The sequence below is a fragment of the Mustela nivalis genome, assembly GCF_964662115.1.
Source record: "Mustela nivalis genome assembly, chromosome: 11".
Classification (NCBI taxonomy): Eukaryota; Metazoa; Chordata; class Mammalia; order Carnivora; family Mustelidae; genus Mustela; species Mustela nivalis.
This window is the reverse complement of record NC_139030.1, coordinates 104785538-104798741: the sequence shown is the minus strand read 5'-3', so window position 1 is coordinate 104798741 and position 13204 is coordinate 104785538. Positions and strand designations below refer to the sequence as shown.

The following is a 13204-nucleotide window of genomic DNA, read 5'->3' as shown; positions in this document are numbered from 1 at the left end:
CTCTCTTCATGCACACACAGAGAAAAGGCCACATAAGGACACAGCAAGAAGGCAACCTTCTACAAGCCAAAGGGTACTCTAACCAGACATCAACCTTGTTGGCACCTTGATATTGACTTCAAGCCTCCAGAACTGTGAAAAAAATCAATGTCTATTGTTTGAGCCACCTGGTCTGTGTTAACTTGATGTCAACAAGAGTAGGCTAACACACTCCATGTGGGACAGAAAATCCAAAAATAGTAACAATCGTCATTAAAAATAAAAATAAATTACCTCTGCTTGATCCCAACTTGACAGCTTTTTGGGAGTGGCACCAGGAGTCTGATCGGCTGTTTGATCCCAACGCCGTTTTCGTTTTGAGGGAGGCTGAGACGCTGCTGCTCCATTGACAACTTTTAGTTCTCCAGCTTTAGCTTTTTCTGCTAGCTGCTGCCTAATTTCTCTCTAAAAATATTTCAACAGGCATTGAGTATCTCCAAAACCTTTTTAACATATTTTCATATAATCAGCAGTCATTCAATTTAATGTCATTGTCTTCGCTTGTTCTGCTTTCTATGCTACTGGGAGTCCCACCTGATTTCCCTTTCCTTTCTGTATTTCTAGTTCTATACAGTGTCTTTCTGAACAGAAGATGAGCACCTCTGGAATTTGTAACACAGAGCACCCTACTTTAAAAATAGTGAAGTAAAATCTTAAAGAGTAACGCTTTCATTGAAGAAATTTCATTTAAAATTCACATATGAAACAGTTCAGACTATGTAGTAAGATAGAAAAGTGGCTAAAAGCAGAAACTTAAATCATATACAATGTAGTCGTAACAAATGTACATTTAATTTACCCCATGATTTTTAATAAGGTTCCATTACCGCACTTATTCCATGTAACACATTACATATTTGTAATAATGTTATGGAGGCTTACTATTAAAACAAAATGGAGGGGTGCCTGGGTGGCTCAGTGGCTCAAGCCTCTGCCCTTCGGCTCAGGTCATGATCCCAGGGTCCTCGGATCGAGCCTCACATCGGGCTCTCTGTTCTACAGGGAGCCTGCCTCCTCCTCTCTCTCTGCCTGCCTCTCTGCCTACTTGTGATCTGTCTGTCAAATAAATAAAAATCTTTAAAAAAAAAAGGAGCTATCACCACAGGTCAGTGAGAATCCTTCAGAATTCTCTTCCCATATCCAAACTGAATCTTATGGAAGATTTTAGAAGCTTTTCAAGGAATGATTTAACTATATGACTTTTCCCTCAGCCGTCTGTTTCAGACACACACCACCAATCCTCCCCCCAGATATAACCACAAGATAAATGTCTGTGTATAGCTACACATATATTTACATGTATGTGTACACACCCAGACATACAGCCAAAGGGCCAAGGACTAGAAAAGGATATAGAAGTATGAAAAGTTTAATTTGGGAGGAGAAAGAATTTTGGGTAAGGTTTCTTTCTCAATTTAATTTTTATTAATACTATTAAAAATATTACTTGTGCAACAAATAAAAAGGAAACATAAAAGTCTCTCAATCTGAAATTTCTTTTTACATTCTTTCACAACCACCAAAATAAAAAAAATCACGCTCACACACCTCTTCTTTAGTTAAATGCTGTTCTCGCATTACATCCATGTAAGTCCTAGCGTTCATTTTAGGATCAGGGGTCTTCCCTCCTGCAGAAAAGAACAGCAACAGGACAAGAGTACAATAAATAAAAGATAATTAGGTTAAAATGATTTATCTGCCCTGCTCTAATGTTATGTTATTGCATAATCATTTAATTTATTTTTTGATGGAAAGCTTTAATAATTATACATCTTACTTTTTATTGAGTTTGCTGATCAATTTAACCTGTTTGAACACAAACATATCTACAGCAGTTTAAAACAAATATTTTAATGCATATAAAAACAAAATGACAGCACAGTTTAGAGTCTTCAGAAGTGATGGGTTCCTGGGTTGCTAATCCGGAATACGTACACTTTCGTGCCTTTGTCTCCATCAGCAGTTCTGACTTCAAGCAGCAGAATAGAAGCCTAGAAAATTATCTCTTTACCATTAGTAACACTTTGGAAAGATATTTATATTCAAAACATTACCTGTTGCAAGCTGTTAAAATCCTGACTACAAATAACTATATCTAGAGAAGTTCTCCATATAACGTTCTAAAACAGTTGCAGTTTAGAAAATCTGACTTTTAAAATACACCTGTCATCTTACTCTGATGTCATGTTACTAAAAAGGGCTTCATTCTTTTTAAGTTTCGTTGACCCAAAAACATTTTTATTTTCTTAGAAAGTATAAATTACAATCGGAAACATATTACTTGAAATATATTACTTCTACCAGTTATTATGTTGCACACAGAAGAAAAGTGGTGTACAAAGAGATGTGTTAGTCTCTTGGTTCAAGTTTCAGCATTTGCTTTCAAACTTCAAAATATCTTAAAGAAGCCCAAACAGTATATAACAAGATTCACAGAGGCACACTATGTTTTAGAAATGTGATAATTAGCTATACCAGTAGTATAGCATCACAATTTAGGAAAAAATAATAAAATTCCAAGACATTTCCTATGCTGAAGATCATGCCCAATTGATAGTGTCATTCTTTCTGACACTAGCTCTGATAAGACTTCCTTTGGAATACTTTTTCACCATAATCTAGAGAGGATGTGTTGAACTGCACCCTTAAGAATGCAGACAGGACTGGCATATAGCAGTACTGCTGTAGGAAAGAAATTAAGGACAGTTAGTATGGGCCTGTGAATTCTGACATACATGTTTAAATCAATTACAATTATGCAAGTAAAAAAAGAATATCCCTACTAATTCATGCAGGCTGAAAGTCTAATTTGTAAACCTGCAGCAGAATCTAATTCTAAGAAACAGGCACCTAATTTTGTTTTTGAAACTCACCTGAGGAAAGCTTCCATCAGGCTCACTATGCCCCTTGTGCTGACCTGCACACTAAAATTAGCAAAACAGACTCCACTATTAAAAATATCAAAGTCTTTGTATACATACTTTTGTTTTAACTTTAAGTATGCTTAGAGCAAAGTAGGTGCATTTACTAAACTATATTTAGAGCAATATGAGGGGAGCTCTAATGTGAGAAACAGTTTCTCAAAAGTAACAAGCCCAAAAGTCTAGGATTTGGAATGAAAACTTTCAATAGTTTGAAAGTATTTTGAGCAGAAAAACACATTTGTTCCAAGTATAGAAAGCGTACCCAAAACAAAAGTAAAAGAAAAACCTTTAACCCTTTGCGTTTCTATGGCATTGGCTCATTATTTTCTTGTCCTTCTACCTGGAAAGAAAACTTGCATTATAAAGATGAAGAATATGGCATCTGTGACTTCAACCAAATCTATATACATATCTATAATAAGGGGGATTTTAAAAAAGAAAAGCAAATTCATAAGCATGCCAAAAAAAATCAAAGGGCTAAAGACAACTTAAGACAAATAAATTCCTGAAAACTTATAGAAAAGTGGGAAAGAATTACCATCTGCAAAAGGATCAAGACGCTCTGGGGATATTATCATGGTCCTCCTGTGCTTTTTGTATTCATCTTCCCGGTCAGCAATCTTTGGAGGTCGGTGCTCAGCGAATGGATCATACTGAAAAGAGGTAGGTTTCATTTAACAACCACTTTATTAAATAGCCAAAGAGAGTATGTAAAAACCAGAACATGAGAAGACATGTAAAAATGTTTAATAAACATCTACTAATGAAAGAATTATCTTCTATCATTTCAGGATAAATATTAACATGAAAAAATAAGACAGAGGGAAATGAGACAATATACATGTCCACATCGTTCAACTCTTCACGAAATGATTTCCTTTCTTTTTAAATGAAATGATTACCTTAACAAAATAAATCAGGTTATTACTTCTAATCCTCCCAATCAATTCTCATCAAGACATTCCAACAACTTGATTTCTAAACTATGTGAGCTTCCATGGGAATTGAGACATTCAGTTTTCCTTAGCTGAATAAACTCTGGTTTTAATTTTTAAAAAGGGGCAGGAGGGGAGAAGAACAAAAGGAAAGTCACCTGTTCTGTTGATTGTGGTATATCATTAAGCAATGCCACAGGGGCATGATATCCCGGCTTCTTCTGACCAAGCAAACTTGTAGATGATGAGTAGTCATCGTCATCCTGCAATGAAATACCCAAAAAAAAACCATGAACAGACATTTCTGCAAAGCAGACATCCAGATGGCCAACAGACACATGAGAAAGTGTTTCACATCCCTCGGCATCAGGGAAATACAAATCAAAACCACACAATGAGATACCACCTCACACCAGAATGGCTAAAATTAACAAATCAGGAAACAACAGATGTTGGCGAGGATGCAGAAAAAGGGGAACCCTCCTACACCGCTGGTGGGAATGCAAGCTGGTGCAGCCACTCCAGAAAACAACACGGACGTTCCTCAAAAAGATGAAAATAGGGCTACCCTACAACCCCACCAATTGCACTACTGGGTATTTACCCTAAAGATACAAATGTAGTGATCTGAAGGGGCACGTGCACCCAAATGTTTATAGCAGCAATGTCCACAATAGCCAAACTATGGAAAGAGCCTAGATGTCCACTGACAGATGAATGGATAAAGAAGATGTGGTATATACATGCACTGGAACACTACTCAGCCATCCAAAACAAAACAAAACAAAACAAAAAAACACCCAAAATCTTGCCATTTGCAACAATGTGGATGGAACTAGAGGGTATTATGCTGAGGAAATAAGTCAATCAGAGAAAGACCATCATAACTTGCTGATATAAGGAATCTGAGAGGTAGGGCAGGGGCTAGGAATGAAAAAATGAAACAAGATGGAATTGGGAGGTAGACAAATCAGAAGAGGCCCTTATTCTCACAAAACAAACTGAGGGTTGTTTGGGGGCAGGAGGGTAGGGACAGGGTGGCTGGATTATGGACACTGGGAGGGTATGTGCTAGGTGAGTGCTGTGAAATGTGTAAGCCTGAGGATTCAAACACCGGTACCCCTGGGGCCAATAATACATTATATATTAATAAAAATTGTTAAAAAAAAAAAAAGAAGAAGAAAAAGAAATGCCCCACCAAAAATTGCAAACAAAATGTCAGCAGTTAACAATTAGAAAGAATAGGGATGCCTGGGTGGCACAGAGGGTTAAGCCTCTGCCTTTGGCCCAGGTCATGATCTCAGGGTCTTGGGATCGAGCCCCGCATCGGGCTCTCTGCTCAGCAGGGAGCCTTCTTTCCCCTCCCTCTCTGCCTGCCTCTCTGCCTCCTTGTGATCTCTCTCTGTGTGTCAAATAAATAAATAAAATCTTTTAAAAAAAAATTACAAAGAATATACAGATTCAACATAATATCAAAAGACTAAATGGCAAAGTGGTATCCAAACCTTTGTTCATAAAACTTGCAAACACCTTTTGTTTTCTTTCAATTCATAAACCTTTTAAAGAAATTAAATTTAGTTATCTTTAAAAAATGCTAAACAAGGAATGATTTCTATGGAGCTAATTAAAATAAAGTAGGTATAGACTAAAAAGCCTGAGCATTTCATTTTCTCACAGAAAAACATAATGAAATTTGTTTTGGGGGGATGTCTGGGTGGCCCAGTCAGTTGAGCATCTGCCTTTAGCTCAGGTCATGATTCCAGGGTTCTGGGATCAAGTTCCACATCAGGCTCCCTGCTCAGTGGGGAGCCTGCTTCTCCCTCTACCTGCTCCGCCTGCTGCTTCTCCTGCTTCAGCTCCCACTCTCCCTTTCTGACAAATAAATTAAAATCTTCAAAGGAAAAACTTAAAAAATTTTTTGTTTTTCAAATTCGGAAACTGCCAAAAGCTTATTTAGAATTCTCTAGTTTCCTGGTTGTTGTTTTAAAGATTTTATTTTTAAGTAATCTCCACACCTAATGTGGCTTTCAAACTCACAACCTCAGGAGTCTCATACGCTACTGACTCAGGCAGCCAGATGCCCCTCCTTGTTTTTTTAACTCGCGTTTTTTAAACATGATTAAACCACACAAATAAAATATAATTAATTTTCAATGTATTTGTCTCCCTAGCAGTATGTTCAAAGACCAATGTTATATTGCTACTTTACAACTATAAGAGGTACAACAATAGATTAACTCCCAAGACTTTAACACCTCATTTATTTTATTCAAAAACAAAATCATAATTTCCTCCTTAGCTTCTGGAAACTGTACCACTAGAACTTTAAAATTTTTCTTAAAAGAAAAAAGTGCCAACTATAAAATAAAATGTGGCTTGCATTTAATAAAAACAAGTTTGATAAAAACCATATACATAAAATGTTACTGAATTATGCAAAAAATGAACAGTCACTTCACCAAATGTGGATATTTGGAATGGTCTGACAAAACAAGCTATGAGGACCATATAAAAACACTTTTGGAGGGATGCATTTCAAAATGAGAAGTGGTCATCCTCCAGAGTAACTAAAAAAGGCCATTAGCATCAGTAATAAGCAGCACTCAGTTCTCATTAAAATGCCAAAGGGATGGGATGGCTGGGTGGCTCAGTCAGGTTGGGTGTCTGCCTCTGGCTCAGGTCCCAGAGGTCCAGGGATTGAGTCCCACTCCTTGTTCAGTAAGAAGCCTGCTTTTCCCACTGTCTGCTGTTCCCCCTGCTTGTGCTTACTTCTGCTCTCTGACAAATAAATAAATAAATAAAATCTTTAAAGAAAAAAAAAAAAAAGACACCAAGGGGAAAACCACACACAGCATCAAACACAAGTCAGTAGTCAAAAGTGGCAAGGACAGATGGCTATCTACAATAAAGTCACATCTCACACTGGCTACTCTAGATAGAGATCAGGAGGGAACAAAAGGGATTTACTTTATAACAGTTAATGATTTGCAGGTTCTTTGCTGGATAAACAAATTAGTTTTAACATAAAGAATCAGAAGTGATCACTTCCACAAGTTTCTGGACCTTAAAGAGGAAGGACACCTTCAAACAGTTTTAGTCTCCAAAAGAAAAATGCCTCAACCCCCCAAGTCTTCCCAGATTAAATAAGATGACTAAAACAGAAAATTCCTTTATATTTTTGTTCATCAAAGAAATGCCTGACTCATGATGCTCAGTAACTCACATCTTCAAGTTCAGTTGCAGCAATTGATGTCACATATCCAGCAAATCGGCTGTCACTTCCACCATAAATTTCCTGGTCATAATAACCTGTAGAATCAAGGCCCACTCCTTGAGCTTCATCAAGAGCTGCCTTCTTGCCTTGAATTTCTCGAATCTGTGCTTCAATATCTGTAAGAAAGTTAATACAGAGTTTAATTTTCCAAAGAGACCCGAAACAATGCATGTCTCTAGTAGGAATATGGTATCAAACTACTCTTCTAAATACACAAACTTTAAAATAACTATAATACATAAGAAGTTAGTAGAACTATACCTAGTACTGATTTTTAATACACTTAATACATCTCCACCTCAAGAGAGAATACTTGTACACAGAAGAGATGTTTACCATTTCATCAACTACAAATTAGAACAGGTTACCAAAGTTTAAATTACTGTCAAATTCTAAACCTTTCCCCAAATGAAAAAAATAATACTGTCGATGTTGATAAGGGACCAAAAACAGCAGTCAAGATCATTTAAACTCAACAAGACCAGAAATGCAAAACCAACAGCACTATGGAGAGTGGTTCTCAAAATCTACAGATTTTGTTAAAATGCAGAAGGCCTGGATCAGACCCAAGTTTCTAAATTCCTAGCAAGTTCTCAGGTGCTGTCCTAAACATCTAGGACCACACTCTGAAAAATAAAATAATAAAGGATAAAGTCTAAATTCTTTACAGCCTAGAATTCAGAGCCCTACAGTTTGACTACAAACACCATGACATGAATTTTATGATTAAGAGTCTGAGCTCTGGAATCAAAATGTCTGCCTTCAAATAAAGGCTTTCTCTACAAATTAATGTTATTTCCCCTCTGTGTCCCAGTTTCCTATGTGTTTTTTTTTTTAAAAAAAGATTAAATGTGGGACGCCTGGGTGGCTCAGTTGGTTGGGCAGCTGCCTTCGGCTCAGGTCATGATCCCAGTGTCCTGGGATCGAGTCCCACATCGGGCTCCTTGCTTGGCAGGGAGCCTGCTTCTCCCTCTGCCTCTGCCTGCCATTCTGTCTGCCTGTGCTCGCTCTCTCTCCCTCTCTCTCTGACAAATAAATAAATTTAAAAAAAAAAATTAAAAAAAAAAAAAAAAGATTAAATGAGGGGCACCTGGGTGGTTCAGTGGGTTGGGCCTCTGCCTTCGGCTCAGGTCATGGTCTCAGGGTCCTGGGATCGAGCCCCACATCGGGCTCTCTGCTCAGCCTGCTTCCCCCTCTCTACCTGCCTGCCTCTCTGCCTACTCGTGATCTCTGTCAAATAAATAAAATCTTAAAACAAAAAAAAGATTAAATGAGATAATGAACATGAAGTACTTAAAAGCATTCCATGAATGAATGAACTCTTCCCAGCTAGTTACCTTCAACCGAAATTAAAATTCTTTGACACTAGGCACTTTAAAAAAGCTCATTTACTAGTTTGCAAGGACCAAAAGGAAAAAGATTCAAATGCCCAACCCACGCCCTCAAAAGAGGGAGAAAACCCGCTGGAGTTCTAGATGGGTGTGGTTTAAAGCAGAAAACGCAGTAACAGTATACAGGCCAAAGCCTAGCCGGACACATTTTCCCTTGTAAAAGTGGGAGCAAGTCTCAGAAACGCAACGGAACGGAACAGTTTACCATTGAAATTTGCAGCTCCAGTTTGTCATCACTACCAAGCATCCACAGCACCACTATCTCCACAGTTAATACTTTTTCTGGCATCTCTTCCCTCAAAACTGTTACAGCAGCCCAGGCAGCCAGGGGCCCCCACCATGATCAATCACAAATAGAAATATCCTCAGGTAAGCTGGGTGGTTTATTTTAATATTCTAGTTTTGTTTCTGTTTGACGTTTATTTTTTAAAAGTTTAAATCCACATGTGGTCTCTTCCCTTACCCCCAGAATTTTCTGCCCTGAAATACAGAAGAATAAACTTCGGTCTAAGGGGTGCGTGGAGATTAAGTCTTTATTTTTTTCTTTCTGAACATTTGCATTTCTGAAATATTTGAGGCTTAAAAACAAACACTAGATGCAGGGACCACTCTTAAGTAAATAGGTTCTTCTAGCAGACCACAAATACTACTGCCATCAGGATCCAAACAGGACATACCAATGGGTAAATCAAGCCAGCAGAATACTCTGCGGTCTCCACCTCTACAGCATCAGTATAACTACTAACAACCTACACTGAAATCACCTGGGGCCCATGTTGAAAGAACCGACTCCAGGCTTCAGATACATTAAGCTGGAACCTCGAACTGAAGAGCCCAGGTTTCTACTTTAGCAACAAACACCCAGGAAACTCTCCACTTCCAACCCCAGCTGGTCCTTAACAAAATTTCCCATTTAGGGCAGGTTATACTTTTTTCTAGCTCATACAGAACCACCACCACCACCACCACCACCACCACCAAAAATAAGAAAGGGGTTTTGTTTCCAAAAAACTGCATCATACTATACTCTCCCCCTACACACACACACACACACACACACACACACACAAATACATCATAGTTTTATTTTCCTTTAGTTTTCCCAATCCCAAGTTTTCAGCAGCTAGTCTTTCATCTGGATAACATTTATTCAGGAACTACCTTCATCTACTGAATCTTACCTACTGATTTTATGTAAGGATTAGCAACAGAGTTTTCTAATTGCAAAACGACTCAAAAAACTGAATTCATTTGTTATATATCATGACTGGATTCTTAGTAAATAAAATTCAGCAACAAAATACCTAGGGGCTAGGCAGCTTATGATAGTTAATTAATTCTGAAGGGAATTCATTACCAAATTTCTACAAGTTGTATAGTTCAATTTTACGTGCAAACCAGGTGCTGTGTATCTGCTTCAAACTATGGATAAAAAAGCCTAAGAAGCTCCTGGGTTTTGTTCATCCACTGTAAACTGCAGCACATTTACACCAACATCAATCCACAAACCAAGACAACAGTTTCCACAACTCAGTTATGCAAATGACAGAATTAAAAAAACTAGAAAACTCAGTAATTATTTAAAAAACTATGCATCAGGGACGCCTGGGTGGCTCAGTTGGTTAAGCAGCTGCCTTCGGCTCAGGTCATGATCCCAGCATCCTGGGATCGAGTCCCATATCGGGCTCCTTGCTCCGCAGGGAACCTGCTTCTCCGTCTGACTCTGCCTTCCACTCTGTCTGCCTGTGCTCGCTCTCGCTCACTCTCTCTGACAAATAAATAAAATCTTTAAAAAAAAAAAAAAAACTTAAAAAAAAATAAATAAAAAAAATAAAAAACTATGCATCAAAATATGAAATATGATAAACTCAATAAACTCAAATATTTATACAAAAACAAAATAACTGGGATATTTTGTTTACAAAAATAAACTAAATCTGTGGCACAAATATGGCAAAATACTAAGAACCGGTAAATCTGAGCAATTGATCACACTGGGTTCATTAAATTGTATTTTCTCCTGTACTTTTCTGTACCTTACACTATTTCGTAACTAAAAAAGTAACTTTCAATCTATAGGAGTCATTAAAAGTAACTTTTCCAAATTTTGTAAACATTCTGCATCTCTCAGAAAGGAAAAGTTTGCCTCTAATCTCTTATTTTCAAAGCTATCCCACACAAAATGGTAGCTACCAGTATGCAGGCATTCCTGTACTTTCTGAAATACAAACCAAAGATGAGCAAGATCATTTCTGACAACAAATGTGTAAGATTTGTTAGCAAAAATAGGGAAAAAAAAAGAAGGAACACACCAACTAGAATAACCAGAGGTCCAAAATGTTAAATAAAAGACTTGAGGGGAAAAAAAAAAAAAAAAAAAAAAAAAAGACTTGAGGAGACAGAGAAAGGAGGAAATGTCTATGCTACTCTCTTCCTACTTCAGTTATAACCAGCATGAATAAATCCTCTGTTCCTGACTCATCCCTTTCCAATTCAGACCCCCTGTAGTTGAGACATTCAGATGTGAAGATAAAGAAAAATGGATACTGTCTGCTAGTGACTGGACAAGAAGAGAGGGCGGCCATCTCCTCATGGCCACACATAAAAGCTGGCACTCTAATCCACGTGGACCCACAAGTACTCCAGTCTTCATGACACATCGATCAGTACTTCTCATCAAGCAGTATTCCAATGCACGACAGCATCCAGGTTGCTTGCACTTCCTAAAGATTACATATAAGGTTGCTACAGAACACTTACGCACAGGTTTCTAAGTAAATATGGCATTTAATAGTACTTGGGTAAATATCTAGTCTTACAGAAAGATATCTAGTCTGCTGGGTCTTAAAGCAGTATACGTTTACTTTTATGAAAAACTTACAAAGTCCTTTTGGTGGGCTTGATTACAGGAGTCTGAGAACAGAAAAGACCTGAATTATTCCGTGTAACAGAGGAAGAAACATTTTGAGAGATGAAATGGAAGAAATGAAAACAAGTAAAATGAAGACGAGCTGGGATAAGTGAGATTAGTAAAATACCAGCTATATGGTGTTAAAAAGGCGGGGGGAGGGTGGTAATCAGGAGACAGATATATCTAATGTGGATTTCTAAATTATCGAAAGCTTCATTTCTGTTCCCCACCCAACCCTCCCCACAACTTGAGCACAATCTATGGAGTGGGAGCATATATAGAAAGACTCTCAGTTACTGACGCTGAAAACAAAATAAGAATCGTGATGGCAAATTTCAAATCTTAAAATTGAAGTTATGGGTTGTCCTTCAAATCCCCAGAGTTGGCAGTCTAGTACTTGTTTAACTCTAACGGGGAAAAAAAAAAAAGAAAAAAAAAAAAAAAAAGAGCCTTAGATAAGAAATCAAAGTACTAGTTAGGTGTTCAACTTGTTTTAGGGGCACCTGGGTGGCTCAGCAGGTTAAGCCCCTGACTCTTGGTTTCTGCCCAGGTCGCATCAGAGTTGTGGCCTCAAGCTGGTCATGGCATCAAGCCCCTTGGGGGGTATGCTCAGCACAGAGTCTGCTTAAGATTCTCTCCCTTGGGACGCCTGGGTGGCTCAGTTGGTTAAGCAGCTGCCTTCAGCTCAGGTCATGATTCCAGGGTCCTGGGATCGAGTCCCACATCAGGCTCCTTGCTCAGCAGGGAGCCTGCTTCTCCCTCTGCCTCTGCCTGCCCTTCTGTCTGCCTGTGCTCGCTCTCTCCCCCCCTCTCTCTGATAAATAAATAAAATCTTTAAAAAAAAAAAAAAAAAAAAAAAGATTCTCTCCCTCCCTCTCCCGGCTGCTTGCATATGCGCACTCGTATGTATACGTGCGCTAAAAAAGTATTCACCTTTTATTTACCAAAGTCTGCAAGAGCCTCAGTAAAGGAGGAGCCCTAAAGGTAAACTATCCGAGAATGAGGTTTTTCTCAAGTTGGTATTCCTATTTTAAGGTACGAGTATTACAGGCACTCAAGCAAAACTATCTCAGACAGAAATAACCACCTATGTAAGAACTGTGAGAGTAGATTCATTTGCCAATAAAATTATAGTGGGAGGGGCGCCTGATTTTGCAAATCCTTCATCAGATTTCCTTGCCATGAATGGTCCAACCTATGCCTGAAGTATGATTTCAGAACCATGTTCATTCCTAAAGCCAGTAATTTTTTTGCCACCTCCCTTGTTTGTGGGCCTTCAGACATCTTAGCAGCAGTAGTGGTAGGAGAGTCTAGGAGAGAGCAGTGGGTATCTGCTCTGCTCTCTTCCCTGTTCCTGCATACTATGGGAAATTCTACAAGACAAAGGTGCTGAAACAAATAAATTGCAAGGAAAAAAGAAGATGGAGGAGGAACATAAAAGATTTAAGACTAATCTATGTATAGACTTTATTTGGAACTTGATTCAAATGAACTGGAAAACGTATTTTTTTATAAGGCAATCAATAAAACTGAACACTGGATATTTTGTTGCATTAATTTTAGATGCAATAATTTTTTTTTAAGTTTTTACATTTTAGAGACACACGCTGAAAAATATGGATAAAAGATGCCTGGTATTTGCCTCAAAATAATGGGAAGGAAGAAGGGACCAGAATACAGATAAACAAAAGCAGGCCCATGTTTGTAACTGTTGAAGCTACGATGCAACA

General features: G+C 38.1%; 1 protein-coding gene across 1 annotated transcript in view; it reads right to left on the bottom strand.

Moving 5' to 3' along the window:
* SF3B1 (splicing factor 3b subunit 1) overlaps positions 1 to 13204 on the bottom strand; it is a 55975-nt gene that overhangs the window by 19053 nt on the left and 23718 nt on the right. Inside the window, 5 exon segments of the mRNA XM_082689015.1 lie at positions 274 to 444; positions 1588 to 1667; positions 3502 to 3616; positions 4057 to 4161; positions 7122 to 7288. Of these exon segments, the coding sequence (XP_082545141.1) occupies positions 274 to 444; positions 1588 to 1667; positions 3502 to 3616; positions 4057 to 4161; positions 7122 to 7288 (638 nt within the window).